General features: G+C 36.9%; 1 protein-coding gene across 3 annotated transcripts in view; it reads left to right on the top strand.

Annotated features, from left to right (window-relative positions):
- Nucleotides 1-20,293, top strand: part of VPS37A (VPS37A subunit of ESCRT-I) — a 42,101-nt gene extending 21,808 nt beyond the window's left edge. For all 3 annotated transcript variants that reach the window (XM_039256305.1, XM_039256304.1, XM_039256303.1), the window contains 8 exons: nucleotides 8,484-8,709; nucleotides 10,513-10,583; nucleotides 13,492-13,619; nucleotides 13,700-13,758; nucleotides 13,835-13,903; nucleotides 16,183-16,326; nucleotides 17,290-17,370; nucleotides 18,961-20,293. In XM_039256305.1, coding sequence (XP_039112236.1) covers nucleotides 8,484-8,709; nucleotides 10,513-10,583; nucleotides 13,492-13,619; nucleotides 13,700-13,758; nucleotides 13,835-13,903; nucleotides 16,183-16,326; nucleotides 17,290-17,370 — 778 coding nt within the window. In that variant the 3' untranslated portion in view covers nucleotides 18,961-20,293. The remainder of the gene's footprint in view (nucleotides 1-8,483; nucleotides 8,710-10,512; nucleotides 10,584-13,491; nucleotides 13,620-13,699; nucleotides 13,759-13,834; nucleotides 13,904-16,182; nucleotides 16,327-17,289; nucleotides 17,371-18,960) is intronic.
- The last annotated feature ends 1,227 nt before the right edge of the window (nucleotides 20,294-21,520 follow it).

The raw sequence follows: 21,520 nt of genomic DNA, 5'->3' as shown, positions 1-21,520 counted from the left end.
TTGACAAATGATTCTTTCCTCTCAACCTCTCAGTGATTGATGTCATGATTTTTACCTAAATTTCATGTTTGATATTTTCATTAATTTAATTCTGTAAATATTCCCTGTTGCTAAGTCATGTACTTGGTCATGATTACATTTCCTTTATGATAGAACTTTTTGCTTTTTTCTGGAGATAACAATTACTTCCATGTTTCCATTGTTTATTTTATCTTTTTAATTTTCCACATCTTTCAGCAGCTTTGAAAAATACCTTTCAAGTCATTTTTACAGCTCATTAAACCTTCATAACACCTATTTTCCTTGTGAATCTGCAGTTTGGTTAGAGACTACTGGAGACACCTTAACTTTGTTTCATCTTTTGCATTAACCATTGTGGTTTGAAATCCAGGGGTTGAAGTCTTCTGAAGGCTGACTTAATCTTCATGTCTGGCAGTTAAAGCAGTCATAAAGTCCCACCCAGCTTCAAAGGGGAGAGGAATAGACTCCATCTCTTGATAGAGTGGCAAAGGTCAAGAAATCTAACTCTAGACATTTTGAAAAATACAAAATGGCACAGTTCTTCTGGCAACGAGAATTTACTTCTCTCCTGTATGCAAAAATGTACTCAGCCCTTTACAACCAGTGGGACTTAAAGCCTAAAATTGTAAAAATCTGTGGCTTTGTTCTGGGAGAACTGGGAGGGCCTTAGGAAGCTGAGTTCCCACCTTTAAGGAGAGAACACTCCAAACAGCCTGAACAGAAACAGCATAGAATCAGCAGTTTGAAAAATGCCTGGGGCATAAAGAAGGAAGAGTGATTTACTCAATCGTAGTGTTTGTCCAGAGAGACAAGGATCTCAGAGACCCTCCTGCCCATAGGAAAAAAGAAGCTGGCACATGCCTTTTCTTTGCCCCTCCCCTCAGCTTAAACATACCTGTGGGAACCAGCATGGCGCCAACACTTGCTATGTAACTGGCTTTTGCGGATGCCTGCCACCCCCCCATGCTTCATTGGATCTGCCCTCTCCAGTCACACTTGCTTCAGTCCCCAGCACTGTGAGGTCCCTCCCCTAGAAGAGCTGCACAGCCTTTGCCAGCACCCCAGTACACACTGTTTGCAAGCATCAGTCCGTGCCGCAGGGGTGACTGTCAGGTGCTGCGAAAACCTGAGATGAAACATGGTAAAAGTGCATGCTCTGCCCAAGCACTCTATGCAGATCCACTTAGGCCATCTCAGTCCCCACCAGAGAGGCTCCAGATATTATTTAGCAGGCAGACCAGTGCACCCCACCTACCTAGGAACAAACACCACCCACACCAGGCCAAGAAAGCCATTGCAGAAAACTGGACTGAAGGGAAAAGCAACAGGAACACAATAGGGCAAACGCAACACACAGAGGCACCTCTCCCCCCCCCGAAGTGCCAAGTTCTGAGGAACAGGGAGCACTGCACTGCAGGGCATTGCAGGACCTCATAGATGTAGCTGACCTTCCTAGCACATAGAGAGTCAGACAAAATGAGGAGACAGAGAAATATGTCCCAAATGAACGAACAAGACCAAACCACAGCAGGAGACCTAATGTCAGGAGACCATGAGTAATATGCATGATAGAAAATTTGAAGTATTGATCGTAAAAATACTTACTGGCCTTGATAAGAGTGGAGGACATTAGACCCTTAATAAAGAGATAAAAAAGAACTACTGAGACATGAAGAACACAATAAATGAAATTAAAAATGCACTTAGTGGAATAAATAACAGGATACATGAAGCAGAGGGACGAATTAATGGTCTGGAAGAGAAAGTAATGGAAAGTAACCAAGCTGAACAAATGAAAGAAAAATAACTGATGCAAATTGGGACTACTCTTAGGGAATTCCGTGACTCTGTCAAGTGTAAGAACATTCACATTGTAGAGATCCCAGAAGAAGAAGGGAGTGGGGGGAGGCAGAAAATTTATTTGAAGAAATAATAGCTGAAAACTTCCCTAATCTGGGGAAGGAAACAGATATCCAGATTCAGGAAGCACAGGGATCCCTTCTAAAATTCAACTCAAGGAGGTCCATACCAAGACACAGTAATTAAAATGCCAGAAAGTAGTGATAAAGAGAGAATGTTAAAAGCAGCAAAAGAAAAGAAGACAGTTGCATACTAGGGAAAACCCATAAGGGTATCAGTGGATTTTTCAGCAGAAACTTTGCAGGCCGGAAGGGAATGGCATGATATATTCAAAGTGCTGAAGGGGAAAAATCTGCAGCCATGAATATTTCTATCCAGCAAGTCTATCATTCAGAATAGTAGGAGAGGTAGTTTCTCAGACAAACAAGAACCAAAGGAATTCATGACTGTTAAACCAGCCCTACAAAAAATAGTAAAAGGGACTCTGAGTGGAAAAGAAAGACCGTAAATGATAGTATGGAAGATAAGTATATTTGTAAAAATCAGTCAGGGGATCAAAAAGGATGTAAAATATGATACCATATACCTAAAACATGTCAGGAGGAGGAGTAAATGGGTTCAAACGTCAACAACCATCAACTTAATGTCGACTGCTATATTCAGAAGATGTCATACAAACCTATGGTTTCTATAATCACAAATTAAGTAATAGATGGGGTGCCTGCACGGCTCAGACCACTAAGCTTTCGACTCTTGATTTCAGCTCAGGACATGATCTCTTGTGGTGAGATCAAGCCCTGCATTTAGATCTCAAGCTGACAGCATGGAGCCTGTTTGGGATTCTCTCTCTCTCTCTCTCTCTCTCTCTCTCTCTCTCAAAATAAACATTAATAACAAACAGTAATAAGGAAAGAATAAAGAGAAAGGAATCCAAGTATATCCCTAAAAAACCCCAGCAAACCAGAAAACAGCAAGACCAGAAAGGATCAGAGAAAAACTGTAGACACAACCACAAAACAATGAAATAGCAATAAATACATATATATTGATACTTAACTTTGAATGTAAATGGACTAGACACTCCATTCAAGAAATATAGGGTGACCAAATGGATAAATCAAGACCCATGTATCTGCCGCCTACAGAAGTCTCATTTCAGCCCTGAAGACACCAACAGATTGAAAGTGAAGGGACAGAGAAACATTTGTCTTGCAAATGGATGTCAAAAGAAAGGGTCCTATATCATAATAAAGGAGACTTTCCAACAAGAGGTTATAACAATTATAAATGTTCATGGACCCATCTTGAAAGCACCCAAATACATAAAACAGTTAACCACAAACATAAAGGGACTAAATGATACTAGTACAGTAAAGGAAGGGACTTAAAACCCCACTTATATCAATGGACATATCATCCATGGAAAATCAGACTGTGTCCTAAATGACACACTGGGCCTGATGAATTTAGCAGATATATTAGATACATTCCATCCTAAAACAGGAGAATACATATTCTTTTCAAGTGCACATGAAACATTCTCTAGACTAGATCACATATTAGGCCACAGAACAATTCTCAGCAAATTCAAAAAGACTGAACTGATACCATGCATCTTTTCAGATCACAATGATGTGAAATTGGAAGTCAGCCACAAAAAAAATCTGGAAAGAGGACAAATACATGGAGGTTAAATGACATGCTACTAAACAATGAATGGGTCAAACAAATCAAAGAAGAAATTAAAATTTACATGGAAACAAATGAAAATCAAAACACAATTGTCCAGAATCTTCAGAATGCAGTAAAAGTGGTTCTAAGAGGGAAGATTATAGCAGTACAGATTGCCACAAGAAGCAAGGAAAATCTCAGACAAGTTAACATTATATTTAATGAAGCTAAAAAAGAAGAAGAAGAAAACCCAAAACCAGGGGAAGGAAATAAATAATAAAGATTTGAGCAGAAGTGAATAATACAGAAACTAAAAAAACAAAAACAAAAAAGAGTAAAAAAGATCAAAGAAACCAGGAGCTGAGTATTTGAAAAAAAATCAATAAAATTGATAAACCTCTAGCCAGACTCATCAAGAAAAAGAGAAAGGACCTGAATAAACAAAATAACAAATGAGAGAAGAGGAATAAAAGCATAAATACAAACAATTCTAAGAGAATGTTATGAAAAAATATTTGCCAGCAAACTGAACAATCTAGAAGAAATGGGTAAATTCCTAGAAACCTATATATACCTACCAAAACTGAAACTAAAAAGAAACTAAAAACTTGAACAGATCAGTTACTAGTAAGGAAATTGAATCACTAATCAAAAAACTCTCACCAAACAAAAGTCTAGAACCAGATGACTTTACAGGCAAATTTTACAAAACATTTAAAGAAGAGTTAATACCTATTCCTCTCAGACTATTCCACAAAATACACGAGGAAGGAAAACTTCTAAATTTATTCTCTGAGGCCAGCATTACCCTGATAAGAAAACCTGAAAAAAGACACCACAAAAAAACTGAACTACAGTTCAGTATCTCTGAAGAACATAGATGCAAAAATCCTTAATAAAATACTGCTAGCTAACCAAATCCAATAATACATTAATCATTCACCATGATCAAGTGGCACTTATTCCTGGGATGAAAGGGTGGCTCAGTATTTAAAACTGCATCAGTGTGGTACCTCATGTCACTAAGACAAAGGATAAAAATGATATGATCATTTCAGTAGATGCAGAAAAAATTTGACAAAACACATCATCCATTCATGATAATAAAAAAAATAAGCAAAGTAGATTTAGAGAGAACATACCACAAAATAATAAACGCCATATATGAGAAGCCAACGCTAATAGCATACTCAATGGTGAAAAACTGAGAGCTTTTCCCTTATGATCAGGAAGAAAACAAGGATGTCCACTGTCAATAGTTTTATTCAATAAACGTAGTATCAAAAACCCTAGCCACAGCAATCAGACAAGAAAAATAAAATGCACCCAAATTGGTAAGTATTTTGTGAATTTGACTACCGTATGCCTTGTTGATGGTTGGTTCATGTTGAATCTAATGGGAGTTCTCTGTGCTTCTTGGAATTTGAGGTCTGTGCCCTATAATAGCTTAGGAAAGTTTCCTGCTGTAATTTGCTCACATACACTGTCTGCCCCTTTTTCTCTCTCTTCATCTCCTGGGACTCCTATGACACAAATGTTTTTCCTTTTGAATAAGTCATTGAGTTCTCTAAGTCCTATGTTAGGATCTTTTGCCCATTTTACCTCCTTTTTTTTTGCTTCATTATTTTCTGTAATTTTATCTTCTATATCACTGCTTCACTGCTCTGCTTCATCCTTGCTGTCACAGTATCCAGTCAAGATTTCATCTCGGTTATAGCATTTGTAATTTTGGCCTGACTAGATTTTAGTTCTTTTATCTCTGCAGAAAGGGATTATCTGGTGTCTTCTATGCTTTTGTCAGCCCCAGCTGGTATTATAATCATGATTTAAAATTCTAGTTAAGACAGCTTATTTATATCTATCTGTGTTGATTAAATCCTTGGCCATCATTCCTTCCTGTTCTTTCTTTTGGGGTGAATTCCTGTCTGGTCATTTTATGGGAAGAAAAACAATAAAATAAAATAGTAAGAAAATTGTAAACAAAGCAGAGCAAAACAATCAAATAAAGGAAGCTAGATCCTAGGTGCATTTCACCTGTTTTTTGAAAGAAGCTTGATAGAGAAGAGAAAAAAAGGAAAGGAAAAAAAGTTTAAAATTTTTTAAAAATAATTAAATAGAATAAAATAAACGATGATAAGTACTTTTAAGAAAAAAAATTTTTCTTTACCTCTCTCTCTCTTTACCCATGAAAGAGAAAGAAAAAAGAAAACAGAAGCAAAAACAGAAGCAAAGAAAAGGAACAGTAGACTAAGCAGTTTGAAGGGATTTGTGCTGGTCTTCTGGGGGATGCGCCTGGAGGGTGAAGATGGGTGGGACTTGGTGTAACGGCTCCCTTGTCCACTTGGTGGCGCTGCTTAGCTCATCTGTGTGTGCACTACAGGTGGAAATGGCTTCAGGCAGCTCTGTAGTCTCTGGTATGGACTTTTTGTGCCCTCACAGACACACAATCAAGCACCCCCTCCTTTGTCTCAGACTTCTGGCCACTCCCCGCCTTTACCTTGTTTGTGTCCAATCTGTCTCCTTCTAGGGTTTTATTTCAAATGGGACTGTGTTTCAAAACCCCATACCTCAGATATCCTCCCTACTTGGACCCACGCTGATTCTCTGGGGGAAGGGTCTCAACAAGCAATGGCCAGGTGCCAGCCTGTCCCAGAAAACATTTGTCTGATCACACAGTGGCAGAGGCTCAGAGTTTATGGTAAATCACAACAAACAGCCGGTGCCAGGATTTGTCTCACTTTGGCATCTCTGTTCCAATATCAGTAAATGTGGCAGCACTCTGGGGTCTGCTGGGACTTTTGCTCTCAGGGAAACCTTATGGCATCTACCCAGTGCATTTCAAGTAAGGGAACTGCTTCTCCCTGTGTGGCACACAGAACCTCAGACCCCGCTGCCTACTCCTGGGTATTGGTCCCACTTCCTTACCAGAGCACTGTCAGGCACTGAGCTCCAAAACTTCAGACTGCACTCTGCTGTTTCTAGAATCCTGGCCCTATTGAAACCCTCATCTTTCTCCCCATCAGTGGCTTTGGGGAACAGAATTCTTGAGTCCCCTGGGAGTCCTTTCACTCTCTCTTTCTCTCCAGCTGCTTTTTTCCTTGATCCCAATGCACTGCACTCTTCTCCTTTCTCTTTGTCTCTGTCCTCTCTCCATGATATGGTTCCTTACCCTTTATGGCTCCGTGGTTTTTCTCTCCCCCAATTCATCTCTCTGCACCAAGTACCTGCCAAGTTCTCTGGCTCAAATTACACAGATTGTTGCATTAGTCCTCAGATCACTTTCCTAGGTGTTCAAAATTGTTTGATGCTGATCTGTGTTTCAGGGAGGAGGCAAGCTCAAAGTCTCCACACTACTCCTCCACCTTAACTCTCTATCTAGATTCAGCCTAATTCTTAAAAGGCACTAAGATTTTTTGAATGGTCAACTTCAGCTTAAAATCACCCACTGCATTAGCCCTCAATAAGAGAGTCAGCTGGTCTTTTGGTTGATACCTTTGAAGCCAGGCATCAACTTTTTTTCCTCTACCTTTGAAAGTCGTAGATGGCATTTTCTTCCAACAGAAAGCGATTTTGTCTACATTGACAACCCATTCTTTAGTGTAGCCACCTGTATTAGTTGTCCTTGCTAGATCTTCTGGGTAACTTGCTGCAGCTTCTACATCAGCACTTCCTGCTTCACCCTGCATTTCTCTGTTATGAAGAAGGCTTCTTTCCTTAAACCTCATGATCCAAAATCTGCCAAGTTCCCACATTTCTAATGCAGCCTCCTCACCTCTCTTAGCCTTCACAGAACCAAAGAGCATTAGGGCCTTGCTCTGGGTTAGGCTTTGGCTTAAGGGAATGTTATGGCTGGTTTTGTCTTCTGTATAAACCATTAACATTTTCTCTACATCTGCATGAAGTCTGTTTCATTTTCTTTTCATTCGTGTGTTCACTACAGTAGCACTTTTAATTTCTTTCTGTCAAGAACCTTTCCTTTCCATTCACAACTTGTCTGTTGGGCCCAAGAGGCCTAGCTTTTTGCCTGTCTTGACTTTTGATATACCTTCCTCACTAAGCACAATCATTTCTAGATTTTGATTTTAAGTAAGATACCTGTAACTCTCATTTGAACACTCAAGAGGCCATTGTAAGAGGCCACTGGCCTAATTTCAGTACTTACATCTCAGGGAAGAGGGACACAAATGGGGACCAGACTGTCAGTGGAGCAGTCAGAACATACACATTTATTGATTAAGTTCACTGTCTTATATGAGTGTACATCATGGCACCCCAAAACAGTTACCATAGTAACATCAAAGTTTACTGACCACAGATCACCATAACAAAAATAATGAAAAAGTTTGAAAATGTGATACCAAGATACAAAATGAGCAGATGCTTTTAGAAAAATGGTGCCGCTAGACTTACTTGATGCATGGTTGTCACAAACCATCAATTTTTTAAAAGATACAGTATCTGTGAAGCACAATAAAATGAGTTATCTTTTATATTTTAGCATTTTAGCAGTTCTTCTATGCACCTATTTTCCTTTAAAATCTTTGAGAAAAGCAGTCATGACTGTCAGTCATATTTTTCTAGATAAAGTGAGAGTTACTATTCAAACAACCTGTCTTGAATACATTTTCTGGATTAAATGTCCTCCAGTCTTATGAAGATAGTGATTAATGCTAACAGAATGCTCAAAATTTACTTCTCTGACTAGTTGGATTGTGTTTTCTAAAACATTTTTCTTTTTCATGGAAACCACACTTCTATTGGTGTGGCGTAATATTTTATCAATTTATATAATATTTAAGTTCAGTTATATGATTACAGTAAAAAGATCCTACCTCTCTTGCGTGACCATTGTTATTTAGAGCCATTTGGGAATAATTTTATAGGTTTACCCCTGAAGTCTAATCTAATGTTTTTTCTGTTTTTCTCTTTAGCCTATACAGTAATCCAAGTGGGATGCCTCCTTATGCATCTCAGGGTTTTCCATTTCTTCCTTCGTATCCGCCACAGGAAGCTAACAGGACTATCACTCCTTTGTCTGTTGCTGACACTATTTCTTCTTCAACAACAAGTTACACAACAGCCAAACCCGCTGCTCCTTCTTTTGGCATCCTTTCAAATCTGCCATTACCTGTTCCCACAACAGACACTTCAGCACCGGTGGGTATTTTCAGTTTTCTACATTTTGTATCCTTGGAATCATCTAGTCAACAAATACTTACTATGTGCCTTTTTGTGGCATCCACTAAGTAAGGCACAAAAGATAAAAAGATTAAATCATACTTTCAACTGAAGTAGCAAACTCAGAAGTGACAGCAAATTATGAAATAATTGCAAATAAGAAACTTGCAGTAGAGTAGAAGAGATAGTATGTAATCATGGTGAAGACAGAGCACTCCTGAAACTGAGTTGGCACTAGAAGGGCCGCCTTGATAAAGAACGTGTTTCTGCTTTTGCACCACTTTGTCCTCAGTGCCTCAAGAACACTGATAAATTTAGTAGGCGCTCAGTTAAAATGAGACAGATAACTGAATGTATTTGTTAATGTTTGAGGCCAGATTCTGATAGATGGTTATGAATTTGTCAGGATGAAAGGGGTTATATAAAGTTTTCTGTGAAGAGCCAGTTGTATTGACAGAGTCATGGAGGCATAACCCAAATTGCATTTTTGTGAAATGCCTTTCGAAGATCTCTCTGGCTGACATGTAGGAAATGGTCATAAAGGCACAAGATGTGACCGTGGGAGAGAAGTAGGTCTCAGACTGTGGAGGATCTACTGTCTGCCTTGCCAGGGGCTTCAGGTGCCTCATTGGTTTAGCAAATAGTATGTTCTTCACTTAAGTGGTGACTGTTACTGTGTGGGATGCCATCGAGAGACTGTGTGAATAAAACATCTAAAATAATTGAAAAACTTTCATTTTAACCTTCAGTGAGTATCACCCATTGTAACACTCAAATATTGTAAAACCTTATTATATCCCACTGCACTAGTTACAGTGTTTGTAAATAATCAAGAATATAGACCCAAGTGGACTTTGTTTTTCCAGTACCTTTCATCATTATATTAATGAATATTATGAACAAATATTATGAATATCATGAAAATTATAATTAGCATTAACAAAATTACAAGAGAACTTTCCAAGGGTCCTCAATTTTAAAAAGTTATTTTTGGGGGGGAGGGGATGAGGGGTGATGGGGATGGAAGAGGGCACTTGTTGGGATGAGCACTGGGTGTTATGTGGAAACCAACTTGACAATAAACTATATTAAAAGAAAAAAAATAAAAAGTTATTTTTATTTAAGCAATGGATTACCTATTATCTCCCCTACTGTCTTGTGGAACTTAGTTATGCAACTACTCAGGCTTTTGCCAATTTAATAAATTTTGTTTATATTCAGTATCTTTCACATGAGACAAATGTATTTTTATGTATCAGTGCAGTATCAATTCTCTGCACTTGTCAGAGATACAGTTAAGAGTTTTATTTAACAGTCATATACTTGCCCAGGAAATAGCTAACATAGGTACTCACATGATCCCCACCAAAAAAAAACTAAAAAAACCCTATGTATATATAAAGTACACTGAAAAAAAAAAAAAGAAAGAAGGGGAGGGCACCCGATGACTCAGTTGGTTAAAGGTCCAGCTTTGGCTCAGGTCCCAGTCTCCCAGTTCATGAATTCAAGCCCTGCATCAGGCCCTCTGCTGACAGCACAGAGCCTTCTTGGGATTCTCTCTCTTGCCCTCTCTCTCTCCCCTTCACCTCCCCCTGCCCACATTCTTTCTCTCTCTCAAAATAAATAAACTTTAAAAAAAGGGATAGGGGAGAATCAGGACAATGTAAAGTACAAAGATGAAGGTGATAATTACAAGATGTGATACATTAAAAATTACTTTTCTAAGTAAATAGGAGCAATCAAAAAGATGGCTAAAATATAATCATTTCACACTCTCTTTAGATAAGCCAAAATGGTTTTGGTTACAAGATGCCAGACGTCCCTGATGCGTTTCCAGAACTCTCAGAACTAAGGTAAAAATCCTGGAGAGTAACATCATCTATTTGACAGTGATAAATACAAACCATCTCATCATTTTCATGTCCATGTTAAAGAAAAAGGGTTTTTTTTTTAATCCTCATTTTTTCTGTATTGTGGTTATCTTAGTGGGAAAGTTTTATAAATCAGTTTTATGTCTTCTAGTTTGTATTTATTGAGTAGTATGTACCCAGGGATTTTTCTAGATGCTGGGAATGACATAATAGTTACCAGGATAACAGTGTCTTTTCTCTTTTGTGGCTTACATTATTGTGAAAATTATTTCTCAGTACGTTATCTCCAGTGATTTCAAATATTTCTTGGCCTATTTTAGATCTTCTCATTGTTCCTTTTGTAGGTAGAACTTAGTACATAGAGAAACACATTAATGTTCTCAGAAAGTGGTAGCACAGTGTTTTTTCCAGAGTCAAATTGGTGGGAAGTTTAAGGTCCTGTTTTTCGTGGAACACTGCTTCTCTAAGACACATCATGAAAAATTATTCTCTGGCCACTCAACTTTGGGAAGCATTGCATCCTTTACTTCATTGAAGTTTTATGGTACACATAAGGCTGTTATTACTAATGCTTCTGAATGTAATTAAAAATTTTGTTTTTGTAGTACTTTTTGTGTTTGGGATATATCCTACCAGGGATGTGCAGCCAGCTACCCATGAGAAATCCTACCGTTAAAAAAAAAAAAGTTTAATTGACTCAGTGTTCTACAGTCATTTTTAGGAAGTAATGATTTGTTATTTTCTAGTAATAGTCAGTGAAGGCTTATATCATGTACATGTTAAGGTTTTCTAAGCACTGTAATGTTTGCAGCAACCCCGTAAAATAGGTACTGTTCTTTTTCCCATGTTATAAAGGATTGTCTTTTTTCTTCCTTCTTTTAAAAAAATTATTATGAAAATGTCACAAATACAAAAAGGTGAACCTCTTTGCATCATATACCCTTCTTCTAACCCTTTTTGGGAAGTATGGGTATGAGTCAGAACCAAATCCCAAATATAACATCATTTTCACTCATAGTTCTTCACTAAATTTCTCTACCAGGTAAGGACTTTCTGTGTACCATAACCCCAATCATCATCATACTTAACAAAGTTAATGATAATTCTTTAATAGTATCTGGTTACCCCAGGATCTTAATAATTAAATCTCTTCATTGATAGTTTATGTGAATCGGGATCAAAACAAGGTTTACCTATTGTATTTGACTACTGTATTTATTACGTTTCTTTTAGTTGTGAACCATTTCTCCCCATCTTTATTAGTATACATATAAGTATATATACACACATATACATATGTAAATACAGATATGTGGTAACATAAATTATATACATTATGTTATTATAGATTTGTTGAAGAAATTGGTTATTTGTCTTGTAGAATTTCCTATATCCTGTTTTTGCCTAATTGCATCCTTATAGTACCATTGGAGATATTTGTCTGTCTCCCTATTTCCTTCTATTGGTAGCTAGATCTAGAGTTTTAATTAGACTTAGGTTCAGTTTTATCCATTCATTGAGCTGTATTCCTTAAACATACACAGTGTTATATGTCAATTATACCTCAATGGTGAACAAAAAAGATTTAGATTCAATTCTTTTGGCAAGAATACTTATATCGGAATTAGTACATCCTTTTACATCACATAAGGCAATAATGATGTCTGGTTGCCCTATTTTTAGAGACATTAAGGTTGAAATAGGTTGAAACACCTAACTCGTTGGCTATCCATTATTTCATTAAGGCTTGCAAGTATGATTTTCTATTTCTATTTAGTTTTATCGAAATACACTTCATATAAAAACAGAAAGACAAATGCTTATTTGATTTTTTATCAATTTTTAGAATATTGTGTTGATGCACACGCAAGCTCCCAAGTTTCTGATATGCAAAGGTTTTGGTTTGTTTCTGTAGTTGTTTCTGTGTTACTAAGAATTTGTAGATTTTTTAAAATTGTATTTGATGTGTTTCAGTCTATTGCAGTCATTAGTCTTTTTGATTCTGTCTTTAGTCACGAGCAAACTTTGGACATTGGCTTCTATATCCTTTCTCACAAACGATGCCATGGGCTCATCATGGAATTTATTTTCTCTGCCCTAAAGTCCTTTCTCTGAAAGGCAGCTGTTCTTTTTCAAAACTACACCACCAAGATTATTACTGTCATTGTTGAATTCAGGATAAGAGTTTGTTTTTTATACTTTTATATTTCTTTTGTGTTTTGGCTGAAATGTACAGCCAAATGCTATTTTTTTAAGTCTGAATAATACTTCTCTGGATGGTACGTAACTTAGAAAAAAAAAAAAGCCAGCTTCATTTATTCCTATTTATTCTGAATTTCATTGATTTCTTTTAGTTTAATTTTTTAATTACATAATGCTTTTATATGGATCTATAGTCAAAACTAATAGGTATTTTCAGAAAGGATTAGCTTCCATTCCTCTCCATCCATTCAGTTCCCTCTTTTACCCTGTGGATATTGACTTTTGGTTTTGGTTTAGTCCTCCGTGATAGCTTTTCTTTAAATATTTTATGAATATGTATACAGACACATATCCATATACTTATCTTTTATTGTGACAGTCACACACATTTTAGCTAAACAGGTACCAAAGTTAACTTGTTGTTACTGTTCATGAACCCTACTCTCCTTTCATGATTGGATGCTATACTTGGACGGATTTATGTTCCATTGCGGTTGATGTTTTATTTTGCTTTTAAGGTTATAATTTGCCTTCTTACATACATAAAAATTGATATGTATAAAAATGGTTAGTTCAAAAATTATTTAGAGCCCTATCAACTGAATAAAATGGAAAAATTGTGAATATTTATCATCATGGAGAGAAACAAGATGACTGATATTCAATAACTTTTCTCTTGTGTTGCTAGTGTCTCACAGCTTACAGATATGAATGAGCAAGAGGAGATATTACTAGAACAATTTCTGACTTTGCCTCAACTAAAACAAATTATTACCGACAAGGATGACTTAGTAAAAAGTATTGAAGAGCTAGCAAGTATGTCTTTCCTTACTTCTTAAATTTCCCAAGAAAAATACAATCTTTACCCAGAAAAAAACCAGACACTTATCTTACAGGAAAAAATCTTCTTTTGGAGCCCAGCTTGGAAGCCAAAAGGCAAACTGTTTTAGATAAGGTGAGTTAGTTGTCATTTTTAAAAAATCCGTATCATTTAAAAATAAACTAAAATAACATTTTTTTAAATCTTTTAGTATGAGTTGCTTACACAACTGAAATCTACTTTTGAAAAGAAGATGCAAAGGCAGCATGAACTTAGTGAGGTAAGATGTTTAGCTCTTCCTTTACCATAAAATTTGTTTCTATATTTAATTTATTCATTTATTTTAATTTTTTAATGTTTATTTTATTATCTTTGAGACAGAGAGAGACAGAGTGTGAGCTGGGGAAGGAGTAGAGAGAGGGAGACACAGAATCCAAAGCAGGCTCTAGGGCTCGATGCAGGGCTCAAAACTCAGGAGCTGTGAGATCATGACCTGAAGCAAAGTCAGATTCTCAACCGACTAAGCCACCCAGGTGTCCTTATTTATTTATTTTAGAGAGAGAGAGAGAGAGAGTGCAAGACTGGGGAGAGAGGCAGAGGGAGAGGGGGAAAGAGAGAGAGAGAATAACTTAAGCAAGCTCCACGCTGAGCACAGAGCCTAACATGGGGCTTGATCCCATGACCCTGGGATCGTGACCTGAGCCAAAAATCAAGATTCAGATGCTTAACCAACTAAGCCACCCAGGCGCCCCATAAGAATGTTTAACTAAACTCAATATGCATGAGCCACATTCTTACTTTCATTACCAGAAAGCATTTATTAGGCAACTTCCTTTATAAGGTTTAATACCTTTAAGTGAGATGAATAGCTGTCAGTAATGGGAGTGTTAGATATGATTTGTGCTCATGCAGGAGCATCTTTGGTTTCAAAGTAGAAAAATACAAAAAGCCCCATAAGTACTTTCCTGGGAATGTTATTATAATGCCACTTTACCTTCTATAATAAAATCTAACAACAAAAAACTTGAACTTCATGTCATTTCTAAGCTTATGTACAGATACCTTAAATGAAAACTTAGAAAATTGAAAAACATAGGAAATTATAAAGTTTAATTCACACAAATAATGGACTTTATGCTAGAAATCCAATTATTAAATATAAAGCACTTTATAAAATTATTTACAGCACTTATAAAATTCAACTTACGCTGCTCTAAGCTCTTTTCATATATTGCCCATTATTCCCTCAGAATCCTAGGAGGAAGGCGTTGTTATTACTTTTTCATAGTACAGATAAGTATTCTGAGGCACACGGATATTAAATAACTTCCCTGAGGCCATATAAATAGAAAATATCAGAATCAGGAATCACATGTAAGCCATCCTCCCTCTTAACCAGAAAATTCCAAGGGACTCAAATGAAATACTCTTAGATGCACATTAGAGTTCAGTAGATAGTGAATAAGCTTTTCACAGTATTCACGTGATTCGTTATAAACTCTTAGTAAACTGAGAATAGAAATTAATCTCTTAACTTGATAAAGAATATTAGAAACCAACAGCAAAAATCAGAATTGCTAAACATTTTAAGATCTCCTTAATATTAGGAATAAGACAGGGGTGCCCCAGTGTAACCCCTGCTTAACAGTGCTGGGAAGCTTCAGGCCGCTGCAGCAAGACCGGGAGAAAGAGGCACAGTGTAAATGAAAAAATAAAATCGTGGTTTACCAGAAACAAGCAGAAATCAAATAAGCAGAAATCCTAGCAGATTGAGAAAGTTTTCCTTGGGTTTCAGCAGCTGCTAATGCAAGGTGAGGTGCAGAAAAAACTCATTTACAATAGCACCAGAACTGTCAAGACACTTAGAACTGAACCCTGTGAAGTAAGCTAGGAAACTTTACTAAATGACAAAAAAGAACACTTGAGTAAATGGAAAAACCTAGATTATTGATGGAGTGAAAGATACACTAGTATAAAGATTTCATTTTTCCCAAAATAACTTAAAATTTTAATTTCAGAGAGAGTGCATGAGTAGGGGAGAGGAGCAGAGGGGGAGAGAGAGAGAGAATGAGAATCCTAAGCAAGCTCCATGCATGCGAGATGTCTTTCTGCACTTATGACTTCTTCAGTTTTTTCAGCAATGTTAGTATAGGTCGTTTACCTATTTGGTTGAATTTAATCCCATCACTTTTGCCCTGTTCATTAGAAGTGTGTCCCTGTGTCCAGCCCACACTCAAGTGGAGGTGACTTATACAAGGGCAGCAACACCAGGAGCTCGGGATAATTAGGGCTCCTCTTAGAGGCCGCCTACCGCAATGACGTAATTCCTAAATCCCTCATTTAATGGTTCACAGCGAATGGATTGCGTCTATTTATGTTAGGTATCTTCTACCTCTATATCCAAAAGCTGAGGACTTGGGTAGTAGCAGATTTCCTCAGCAAGATGTGGTATAAGGCATATAATGAACTGCTCCTCCCTACCCCTGTCTCATTTCCTTTGCCTCTCAGGAGCTCTTTTGAGCAGTGTAAACTAAATTAGTGCTTGATTTTCTTTTTCAGAGCTGTAGTGCGAGTGCCCTGCAGGCAAGATTGAAAGTAGCAGCTCTTGAAGCTGAGGAAGAATCTGATAATATTGCTGAAGATTTCTTAGAGGGAAAAACTGAAATAGATGATTTTCTCAGTAGCTTCATGGAAAAGAGAACAGTACGTAATACTCTTCAGTTGAGGACAAGGGACAGTATACTATCCAATTACTTAACTGCGTTCGTGAGGAAAAGAACATTAGCTCAGTACTGAGCTGGAGATTTGAGTGCCCTGAGAAGGGCCGAAAGAGCCTCTGTTCTTTACGAATGACGGCAACATCTTCCTATGATTTTGTACAAAAGCTAGTATCTCAGCTGAAGTCTAGTCAGTGGTTGTAGGAGTGTACACCTTCTTGTGTTCAGCAAGTTGTTTAAAAAGGGAACAGTGGATACATAGTTCTTTTAAAACTTCTAAATATTACTGACAACATACTGGAACACTTACTTTACTGTTCTGATTTCCATTATATTTAAAGAAAAATCAAGAAAGTCTATTTAATAGTATCTTGCCTTTCAATAAAGTTCTATACATTTACCTAATTTCTCTGAAACCTCACATTTTAAAAGTAACCCATTCTTAATGAACTTTATAAAATGTGTGTGGTATATCTGCATATCCTATTAAGGAATGTGGCCAGATTTTATTATCTCCGTTTACCGTGAGAGAAAATTGTTTAGGGACATGAAACACTATGGTTATAGCATTAGCAAAGCATTGATTTCTAGTTTATTCTTTGGTATCATATAACTGTACCTTGAAGTTTTTATTATTCTTTTATTAATCTTCTGGTTAACAACCGTAGGATTTTTATATTTTTAAAACACAGATATTTGAAATTACATAAGCAGAGAATCGATCTAAAGAGTCAGGTTTATTTTACACTCTGGAAGTTTACAGGCAAAGGTTCTCTTCCAGGTTCTCTTGTGGGGGTGAGGATTTTTAAATTCTGAGCTACCTTAAACATTAAAAAGTACAAAATGTCATCAGTTTAAGGGATTCTTACTTAGAATTCTGTCCTGATGTAGGAAGCAATAAGTAAATCATGGGAGAGGTGACTGGTACTTTCAATCATTGACTTTCCAGATCTGCCACTGTAGAAGAGCCAAGGAAGAGAAACTGCAGCAAGCACTCGCGGCACACAGCCAGCTTCACGCTCCCCTCTAGGTGAGCGGTTTCCCAGTGCCCATTCAGTCAGCTGACGGCGTAATTCTGTCCTAGCTGTTGTGTTATATGACATATAAGGTGCTCTATAGTATACAGTAGAAATCTTTTAAATGTTCTGTCACTGTGCTCTTGCCTTAAATGAAATTTTTCTTTTAGTGTTTAATAGCTACATATGTAGAATTGTAAGCTCTATGATTAGTACATTTTTCTTACCTGGTATGTGGAGTAAACCATATCACTTAGTTGACATTATTTATTTCTGAGAGAGAGAGAGAGAGAGAGACAGCATGAGCAGGGGAGGGTCAGAGAGAGAGGGAGACACAGAATCTGAAGCACGCTCCAGGCTCTGAGCTAGCCATCAGCGCAGAGCCCGACACGGGGCTCGAACCCACGAACCATGAGATCATGACCTGAGCCTACGTCGGACACTTAACTGACTTAGCCACGCAGGCGCCCCAATTTCTCTCTGGTTTTAAGCCCTCTCTAACCTGGCGTATATTTGAGAGCATTCACCTTAATTTTCCATTTTCCCCGTATGTTCTCCATTTCATGTTCTTTCTCTTATCACTGTATCTTTGTTCCGGCTCTTACCTGTTCTCAACACTCTCTTCCTTTTCCTCTCCTTCTGTCTAGTTTTAGGAATGATTTGGTTGCAAAAACTGTTGTCCACCCCACCAGATTTAAGTAAAAGTTTGTGTTGTTGAACAGTGCAGAGATATTTTCTAGAGCCAAAATGTAGGAAAGGAGAGCTCGGACGCTGAGCGTTAAAACAGGACAGGAAGGCATGATAACCGAAGGTTTCTTCTCACACCCTTGCCAAGCCTGCTTGTTTCTCATTTCCGCATCTCTGTTCTGTTTGGTTTTTTTTTTTAATTGTCACCAGTTTTTTATTTTTTACTTTTTTTTAATAGTTTATTGTCAAGTTGGTTTCCATATAACACCCAGTGCTCATCCCCACAAGTGCCCTCCTCCATGCCCATCTCTGTTCTTTTCTGTCTCTCACTCTCATGTGCTTCCCCCTCTTGCTCTTCAGAGAGCCTTTCTTTGCTACACGTTCATATGCTCCACCATTGCTGCCCACAGGCCTGATTGTATCAGGACGGTTCAGGTAGCTCGTGGCGACTAACGTTTTCACTACAGATCCCTAGCAAGCAGGCTGGCTCCGTAGCAGCTTGGCCAGCAGACTGGGGTCATGTCTTTGATCCTGTGCTCGTTCAAGTGGGCTGACGGAGTGCACTTTGAGAAGGGAGGGAAATGGCTGAATTTCTTCTACCTCAAACTCATCTGTCCCTTCTCTTAATCTAGTCATACGTAACATTAGTGCCAGCGTTGAATTGATTCATATCTTGTTTTTTAAGTCATACTGTCAATCCCTTGGGTAAGGGTTGGTTTATCATATCACAGTTTAGGAAGAAAGTGGGCACTGAGTAATTGTTTATATGAACATGTTAGAATCCTTTCCCCACCTCTTTTTCCTCATAGCCAAGTTATCTTCTTATAGACATAACTCAATTGGAAGAGAATATGAAGAGATGAAAAGTTACCATCTTAAGTTAAATCTTAGGGTTTTCTATATTCTTTTCTTTTCAGATTTTCCTGAAAACATAACCTGCCAAGACAGAAATGACACAAGACTAAGCACATTTATATGTATGATTTGCAAATTGGCATTTCATCACAGTGGCTGAATTCATGGATACCCTGTCCAGATTGTACACAGAACTGAGACTGATTTTGTATACATGAGAATGATTGCTGTGGTCTTTGCTTTGAGAAATTTTTCTGCACGATTTGCACTATAAATGTTTATTTATTGTGGATAAATCCTATCATATTTGAGTTTCACTGCTGGTCCTCTGTTATTATTAAGTACCTATGCATGTGATTTTAGCTAGTATCCATATTTTATGAAGTTGCTTTATTTGAATTTATATTTTTAATTTGAAACTGTCTCATTTGTCAAGAATGGTTTTAGATATTGTTCCTCTCAACCTTTTTGAAAAATTACTATTTTCAACTGTAGAAAGCCTTATTTTTCCTTCTCTCCAGATGATAAAATTTTCAAAAAAAAATTTGTTTTTAAATATTCATAGTGTCAGGAAACACCATTCCCTACAAATGTGTCATCTCAAAACGGTAACTTTTAATAACAGTAAATCAAAAGAATACATCAGCTGCTGATACATGATTTAATTTTTAAAATTAAAGATACATTTAAGAAGCAATACAGGTAAATAAATATTTACCTAATAGAAAAAGATTGCCCTGTGCTTCATCTCGTTCAACAACGTTTCATACTAATTTTGTTACATAAATATCTGATAGGTATGTGATTGAATAATAATATACTTTCTAAATTCCTAATGTTAAAAACAATCTTGTTAACAAATAGTAATTCTAGATACAGAGGTCAATGAATTTTTTTGATCTTTACTGTGAGTTAGCTTTTCACAGAGAACAGCGCTAGTAATAAAATTAATATTTAACTTTTAGGCAATCTAGTTTTTATTTAATTTTATTGAATTTTCTTTTTAAATTGTGTTATGTTCAGCAATTTGCTTCTATACAATGTTATAGAATGAATACATAGGTAGCTGTAAAAGCTAATAAAGGAGAAAATCTTTAACTATATGTATCTGAGGCTTTGGTAAGGGTATCTAAATCACAAAACAACCTAATGCATATTTTTGTTTAAATTTCATCCCAATATGTATTGTCATTCCAAACGCCAGCACTTGGTACAGGTTTTTTTTTTTCTTCATTCTTTTTCTTTCCCTACATGTTCTTGGCAATGGAACTTTAGAAAAAACAAAATTATTTTCTTAGACTTGAAAAATACTTAATACTTAGTCTGTGTTTGTGGAAAAGCAAGTATTCATATGGACTATAAATATATAATTGGAATAAATTAGCTTTCATTAACTGCCTGTCTCACTGGCGCTGTACTAAGGGGCCTGCTGTTTAATCTTCAAAATGACCAAAATGTTTATGGTTTGTAGATGAAAGAACTAAGGTAAGTGTTTTAAATTTGTGGCAGAATGATCTGGGTATTTAGAAACCTTTTCTTACTGCACAGACCAGCAGAACTTCCAATTTTCCCAGGAGTCACTGCTGTGGAGGACGTCATAGTCCCAATCTCTTGCAGACAATCAGGTAGCTTTCTTTTTTTTTTTTTAAATGTTTGTTTATTTTTGAAAGACAGAGAGACAGAGTATGAGCAAGGGAGGGGTAGAGAGGGAGACACAGAACCTGAGCTGTCAGCACAGAGCCCGATGGAGAGCTTGAACTCATGAACCGTGAGATCATGACCTGAGCTGAAGTTAGACACTTAATCGACTGAGCCACTGGGCGCCCCAGCTTTCTCAGAAACTGTGTAGAACCCATAACAAGAAACCAGCAGATCACAGCCATTCTGAAGGGACATCAATTCATTTGATCTACTAATTTATTCAAACATATATTCAAAATAAGTCACTGTGGAAATACTATAAAACAATTAAACATGGTTTAGGTGTTTAGGTGCTTATCTCCTTTCCCCTCCACAAAGAGACAACAGCAGCAACAACAAAAAAACAAAAAAAACCTCACCCAAATTTCTTAGTAAATTTCTTCTACATAATTATATAATTCATCTCAGTGTTTTTTATTCTTTAAGCCAAACTGTCTTATTTTCATTCTGTACCAGTTAACATAGCTTGCTTTCTCCTTCCAAAATTAGCTTCCTTACAACCCAATCATTAAAAAGAAGTTTAAACATGAATACCTGCACTTAACCAACGGATAATTTAGTTCAGATATAGGTTGTATAAGTTGTCCAAGATAGAAGAGAGTGCATTGGAACAATTCTCTGTGAATTTTGGTTTCTATTTGCAGTAGAAAGTAAATTACTTTTGGGGTAGTTTCATGGCTATTTTGTTTTCTTCCAAAAATTGGTCATTTGGAGAAGCCATGACAGAGGAGAGCAAAAATGCCTGCCAAGGCAGAGATTCTGGCTTTGCTGTAACCCATCATAGAAGACCAGATGGAAATAAGAAAATAAGGAAATCTTAGGAGTTATTATTCAAAGTAGAGGTTTTTCATGGGTAGAAATTTAAACACTAATATCTCAAAATAGAAGAAAGTTTTCTAAGTAAATAGGATGTACAGTAAA

The sequence above is a fragment of the Hyaena hyaena genome, unplaced genomic scaffold (genome assembly GCF_003009895.1).
Source record: "Hyaena hyaena isolate Hyena2069 unplaced genomic scaffold, ASM300989v1 scaffold_562, whole genome shotgun sequence".
NCBI lineage: Eukaryota > Metazoa > Chordata > Mammalia > Carnivora > Hyaenidae > Hyaena > Hyaena hyaena.
This window is presented reverse-complemented; position numbering and strand designations above follow the sequence as displayed.